This window comes from Megascapheus bottae, chromosome 4 (genome assembly GCF_031878675.1).
Source record: "Megascapheus bottae isolate mThoBot1 chromosome 4, mThoBot2.hap1, whole genome shotgun sequence".
NCBI classification, from domain to species: domain Eukaryota; kingdom Metazoa; phylum Chordata; class Mammalia; order Rodentia; family Geomyidae; genus Megascapheus; species Megascapheus bottae.
Genome location: NC_143512.1, coordinates 63,524,164 through 63,531,330, shown reverse-complemented (window position 1 = coordinate 63,531,330; position 7,167 = coordinate 63,524,164). Strand labels below are relative to the sequence as shown.

The 7,167-nt window shown below is 37.9% G+C and overlaps 1 protein-coding gene across 1 annotated transcript in view; it reads right to left on the bottom strand.

Annotated features, from left to right (window-relative positions):
* Positions 1–2,006: 2,006 nt before the first annotated feature.
* Positions 2,007–7,167, bottom strand: part of Lifr (LIF receptor subunit alpha) — a 49,603-nt gene continuing 44,442 nt past the window's right edge. The window contains exon 20 of the mRNA XM_090332026.1: positions 2,007–6,751. Coding sequence (XP_090188152.1) covers positions 6,131–6,751 — 621 coding nt within the window. The 3' untranslated portion in view covers positions 2,007–6,130. The remainder of the gene's footprint in view (positions 6,752–7,167) is intronic.

Sequence of the window (7,167 nt, the reverse complement as noted above, 5' to 3'; positions counted from 1 at the left end):
CATTGACTATCAATTACTTGAAGTTTAAGTCAAATTTGATACAGAGACTATCCAAAGTTTCCAGTGACACTGGAAGAGCAGCTCAGTTTCCCATAGGTACGTGTTTCAGAAAAAGGAAAAACAAAACAAAACAAAACAGGATTTCCTGGAAGCTCACAGGGAGGAGGCAACTATGTGGACAGACCCCTAGTTAATCCTCTGCTAGAAATGTTCCAAACACACAGACTACTGGGCAGGGGTCACAAGGTTAGCTGTGATGTGCTATGCTGAGTTCACTGATGCGAATATGGCAGTAGCTTTCCACTGACCCCAAACCATCTAGGGCAAGGACACTGCTCACTGTAGAAGCCTTCCAGAACCCAGAACCTTGCCCTCTCCTTTATCCCCCAGACTAGAGCAAGATTATGTTGAAGCACTGAACTGAATCGAGTACATTCGAAGAGACCAATCCTTAGCACATTTCCATTCTTATTAAATGCTTGTCTTATTTGAGGTGAAAAAAAAAAACTCGACAATGAAAACTAAAACGATTTGCCAATTATCTAAATGTTTCCTATGCTATTCACATTTTTCCTAAATATCTGCTTCTAGAAGGGAAAATTAAAAAGAAGGAAACTAGCTCATATTAGGAAAAAATGGAGGAAAACATTTGGATAAAACTGGATGAGCAAATTTGTAAGAATCAGTATTTTCTCTGAATAATTTCAAAAATATTAATACCAATGTTAAACCTAACAGTTAATATCTTGTTTATGATTTAATGAAAATTTTATTACCACCTAGAAATCTTTTGATCTGTCATAACACACCATTAGAATATTTAGGAAAAGTACATTTGTCCAGATACAGCAAATTGACCAATTGTAAAATGCAATAATTCTAAATGAAAGTATATGTTTTTAAAGTACAAAGAAATTTAATAGATTTAAGTAAGCTATTCAGTCAGGTATACAAGTTATTTGGGGATTCGGAGCAGCATAAGGTCCTTTTTAGTTTTCCTTTTAAACTTTGATTGGTTGGCTAATGTAGAGGTAATCTTAGCAAATATATATAGCAACAATCAATTTCCTTTTCATTTAGACTTTTTTTTTCTCATTCACATCTTGGTTTTTAAGGTATTTTATCCCAGCAATGAAAAAGTTTTATGTTATTACTGCTTTGTAATAATGTTCAATATTTTACTTACAAAAGTATTTTTAAATGTATTATTTCTATGGTTGTTCAACTAGGTGCATACACTTAAACATTCAGTGGATCCCCTCCCAACCCTATTGTTAATTTTCATAAAAGTTCAACAAAGAATTTGTCTTGCTTACGGAAATCCTTTAAAAATGGACATTTACAGCTCAAAAAGTTAACATTTCCAGTATAGGGAGAAACAAGTACTTTTCAGGCTGAAATAAAATAGAATTCGATCACAATCAACTATCATAATTGTAAGCACGTGGAGATATAAGGGACCAAATAATAACCCCTCAAACTCTACCATATTCAATCAAGTCCAACATGTTAGTCAAAAATACTGTTGCTCTCAACCTTTTACACTGGCATTTAAAGGAAATACATTATAATTAGCATGAGCATGATTATGTAAAGAGTCAAAAGCAGCACTAATTGCAAAGGAATAAAAATGTAACCACTCTAGTGGTTATATTGAGGCTTAAATATTACTAAAAGCCCTGAGACATACAATCCATGAAGATATAAATAAACCAAACTTGAGCCAAGCAACTTCCAATGATCTTCTAGGGCGAAGTGTATAGATAGATGGATGTCCTATATGTTTGACCATAAGTCTTTTACTTCTGGATTCAAAAGATGTGTTGGCTATGACACTGAAACTGTTCAGCAGTCATGTTCTGAAATATTTTATTGAGAGAATGAAGGTTTATATTAACCAGGTAGGCTCACACATGCAGTGCTTTTTGTCAGAACATATTCTAGGTCCTAAACTGAGTACCCACCAAATAAAAACTAACTATAAATTAAAAAGGCATCTACATCTAGTGATATGTGCATACAAATCTTTTCTAAGCTTTAGATTTGAAACTCTGAATCAATAGCTTCAGATCCATACAAGTTAAAATTTGCCATTACACCATTCCTTGAGAAAAAACTCTGTTGAATTTGAAAGAGAACGAGATAGGACTCAGTCATGGACCTTTCACTACGTGCCTGATCTCAGTAGCGCATGACATGCCTTGCATTTTACGTGAGATGCCCAATTTTACACTTTCAAAACAAGAAAAAAAAGGCACTTAGAAATTATACAAAATTTAACATAGTTCAAAAGAGAGAAAAAAGTATCTTAGTACACACTGAACAGTTTTATCAAATTGCATGCCTGAGAAGTAGAAAACTTTGAACCCTTTTTAAGCATCCGCATATTAAGAGGTACTTTACTTTCAAATGATCATAAAACTGATTTCAAATTCCCTTTGAGCATAAAACATACTGTGATGTCTTAGCTATTCAATGACAGAAAGGATGGAAAGAAGTTCATTAAACAGAGACAGTATGCAGAGCATTAGGAAGCTGCAGGACTGATTACTAACAAGAACAGAGTTTGCATGAAGTTTTGAGGCTGACTTTTTACCACAGTTTCTGAGTGTAACAGTACGAGATGTTCTAAATGCAATCCTTCAGATTCATGAGCTGTGAAAGTAATGCTGGTATGGGAAATGAGGCTGACACTTCCTCCTTCAAACTTTTCAATGAATAGCTGCTTCTGTTTCCAGCTGCAGGAACAAAGCACCTCTATCACATAGCAAGAAACACACAACTGACTGTCCAGACACACAGAGCCACAATCTCAAACCTGGTACTCAAGATCAACAGACTGAGGACTTAGACCTTATGCATACATGTTTCAATCGATGTACTACAGTATAATTCACAAGTTCTATCTAATATCAAAGTCTTTAAGGCTATTTTATATTAAACATTACTTGAAATAGCCACTCAAGAATCTTACAATGACCTCCAGAATTTCTATTGCTCACAGGAAAGCTTGACTTACAAAGAGATTAAAAATGTGCCCCATATACAGTTCCATTCAACTAATAAAATGCAATTCTAGTTTAGACATTTAAAAATGTCTAACCCAAGCCAGGCGCCGGTGGCTCTTGCCTATAATCGTAGCTACTCAGGAGGCTGAGATCTGAGGATCGTGGTTCAAAGCCAGCCTGGGCACAAAAGTCCGTGAAACTCTTATCTCCAATAAACCATTAGAAAACTGGAAGTAGTACAGTGGCTCAAGGGGTAGGGTGGTAGCCTTGAGCTGAAGAGCTCAGCGATGGTGCCCAGATCCAGAGTTCAACCACCCCCAACCAACCAAAAAAGAAAAAAAAAAGTTTAACTTATAGTGCTTTCATTGGGAAAGAGGAATTTACCATTTCATTCCAAGTCAAGCAAAGCTGGAGACAACACATGTAGCCTTTCCTCTAACTAGTTCTAAAGCCTGCCATGGAGAAATTGAGAGTCTGACCATAGCCACTGTTAGTCCACCTTGCACACACGGGCATGGACCCTGCACTAACAGTGCACACGAGGGAACAGATGACAAGTATTCTCTCCCTCCTCCCTTTCTCTTGTCTCTCTCCGTCAAGGTTCCTGTACATGCTACTGTTGGAATAGGAGGAAAAGGGAACCATCCTGCCCAGGGGTCTGACTGCCTTCCACTGCATGAAGAAAGGGAAATCTGCCATGGCCTCTGCCCTATCCACATCCTCTGAAGCTATGTAGCTAGTCACAGTGTGCGTGGTTACCTTCCTTGCCATCAACCCAAGAATCCTTGAATATGGAACTCTAGAAGCAGGGAGGGTGGAGCAGCTCCTCAAATCTGCTTCATACCATTTAGTCTTGGACTCAAGAACTCCAGGGATGTTCTAGCAAACTATGCTTCATCACTTAGTTGAAGTATACGTATGTTGGTGATCGGGATGAATCAGACTCTTTCCTGGGTTCACACATTAATGTAGTTTAATAAGTTAATAAGTTTAATAAGCAATTACCTTAACACTTGGTTTTGAAGGAAAGACAGAAAATAAAAGATTAATATGCTTCAACAGGACACAGAACATGGAAATAACAAGCTACAGTAGGGAGAGGAAGCAGCCCTAGTTTAGAGAACATGGAAATGTGACTGGGGGTGAGGGGAGGAACTAAAGAGGATCAGTAACAAGGAAGACAAGAGAAAATTCTACTTAGGGACTGGTCTGTTTTCATCACTGACAACTTCTATGATTTGTTATATAGCTTTCATATACTGTGTATGCACATTATGTATATCTCATTACGCATATGTATATATCATATCATGATGCTCAGGATTTACTTGAATCCTAGCAGTTAAAATCAGAAATCATACAATGAGTACCTAAATAGATTTTTGTTCCTTGTCATCCTGTGGGTTTTTTTTTTTTAGGACATTAGTTTTCAAACGGTACACTGATAAAAAAACAATTGATCCATTATTTGCAAAACACATTACAGAACTAAAGATGACCAGGTGTGGTGGCTCACGCCTGTAATCCTAGCCACTCAGGAGGCTGAGATCTGAGGACTGAAGTTCAAAGCCAGTCTGGGCACTGAAGTCCATGAGATTCTTATCTCTAAATAAACACCAGAAAAGGGGAAGTAGCACTATGGCTCAAGAGGTAGGTCGGTAGCCTTGAGCTGAGGAGTTCAGGGACAGCGCCTGGGCCCAGAGTTCAAGTCCCATGACCACCCCCCCCAACACCAAAAAAAAAAAAAAAAAAAAAAAGAACTAAAGATGATATAAAACAAGCCTGTCTTAACTGTCTTAACTTATTTCGGTTTCAAATTTTCAAGTGCTTTTGCCTTACAAGGAAAAAAATATTTCTTAGTTGTGTATTCTATTTTTCCAAAAACCATATTCACTGCAGACATGACCAGTGAGAAGCCAGCATGAGTGCAGGATGCTGTATGCCGCAGATTCCACGAGGTTTTACAATCTCTCATTTGAAATAGCCCTTAAATTACTGTTCATGGGAAAAGCATTTTTTAGCTTTATGCTTAAGAAGTTGAGGATTGGCTCTGGTGGTCTAGAACACTCATAACTTAAAAGTAGGAGGAAGTGCTATGATTCACAAGCAGGAAGAAAACCTGCTAGGAGGCATTGAAGATCGTCAGCAACTGGTACCCAGGATTGATGGCACGGTCTTCTCAGGAAGAATAAAGCCAGTCAGAGCTTCACATGGCCAGATAACATTAAGCACTAGCTCTTGCTTAGTAGTCATCTCACAAAGTAAATAACTGGAATTGTACATGAATACTAGTGAATTTGTTCATAGAAAGCTGATGTATCATAAAAAATGGATTACAAAACTCTGATTTATAGTCCTAGAAATTTAAAGATCAAATATTATGGCAATCAACTACAATAAAGGAAGTTAACACAAAAACCTAAAAAGAATGGAGTATTTGAAAAACCTATGAAAGCAAGAAAGTGTGATTCTGATTTGGGCCGGTCAGTGTCACACTCGTTTTCCAAGTTTGTACCCCTGAGACAATTGTTTGATAACCATTATACAGTAAGCACAACAATTCTGCATACTTTATCAAACAGAACACTAACAGCTGTTGCTACATTAACAATTATATTAACTTCTGTGAATGATGTGGATAGAGAAGAATCATCTTCAGTGTTTGAAAAAGCTGTGCTTGGTTTCCTTCTGGAGCAGAGTAAATATTAGGTAAATTAACACCATCCGACATTTGTGTCACATAATATTGAAATGACATTTTTCAGCCTTGCCTGCAAATCTGATAATGCACATACATGAGAAAACCACTAACAACAGAAAACATTTGTTTCGCATGTATGTAGATAGGATGACCCTTGAAATGCTTCTTGAAGGAGAATTCTTTGGCTTGATTACAAAGAGTTCCAAATCTTTAGTTTTGTTGGCTGAGGATTCTAAGTTATGTACTTTGGCTTTCAGACTATATTGAAAGTGCATTAACACTTCTAGGGTAACAAATTAGTGAAGTTTCCCGGCTACCAGTACTTCACAAGGCCCCTCCAGGAACGCCCAGGACTCTTGCAGCAACACCAGCAGTAAGAGTTTATTGAGATGGCAGACTGACGTGACAGACATGATGACACTTAATCATTCGGTTTGTTCTGAAAAAAGTTTGTGAAGGACCACCCTCCTCCATTAGATTTAGGAGAGTCTTCATCTTTAGGAGGAATCAAAAACTGTCGGGAATTGATGGAGCACGGACTTCCAAAAGAGACAACTTCACTGTTGCTGTCTGTGGATCTGGGAGAGTCTGGAGAAACCAAATTCCAAGTATTTACATTGGCCTGAGGTCTGTAACCTGCAGTTTTGTCTATGTCATCTTCTGCAGCTGTCTCTTCTAAAGCAGAGTTAATGGGGAGGAGCATCTGTGGCTTGTAGCCTGCCCCCACCACAGGGCCAGTGTCTTGCTCTTCCTCTGGTTTGGCCTGAGGCTGATACATGGACTGCACATCAATATAAATGACTTGTGAAGTCCCTCCTGCTTCATCCACTACTGGGTTCGGTATCTCTTCCTCAATGATTGGAGGGCAATAGGACACAACCACATGGTTTTCGGTTTCTGTGTTAGAGCCCTCTTCAGGATGTTCAGCTACGGGGGAAATTATTTCTGTATCTTCTATTTTAGGAGCTGCTCGAGTTTCCAGAACCTCAACATTATTTGGGGTACAAGGATTCATTTCCAATGTTTTAAGAGCATTGTTCCCCTAGAAACAGATTTAAAAGCAGTGGTTAAGATAGCACTAAATACTACTGCCATGCTCCCCCTTCTAAAAATTACTATTTCACTTATTTTTTTCAAATTAGCCTGTAAACATTTGTCTCTGCTGCTCTATACTGCACAAAAGAGCCAGCCATGTTTCTCTGCACCTCAGTATTTTCCTTAATATTAATGGTAATAGAAAAAAAGAGAACATAGTATAAACCATTTAAGATTTAAAACTCTGGAAAATTAGCAGATGTTAAAGTATGCTACTTTTTCAAGATTTTTTTCTTAGCATGACATTGAATGCTAAAAACTTTTCACAAAAGAACAGGAGAGGGACTAGGAATGTGGCTTAGTGGTAGTGCTTGCCTAGCATACATGAGGCCCTGGGTTCAAGTCCTCAGCTCCACATAAACA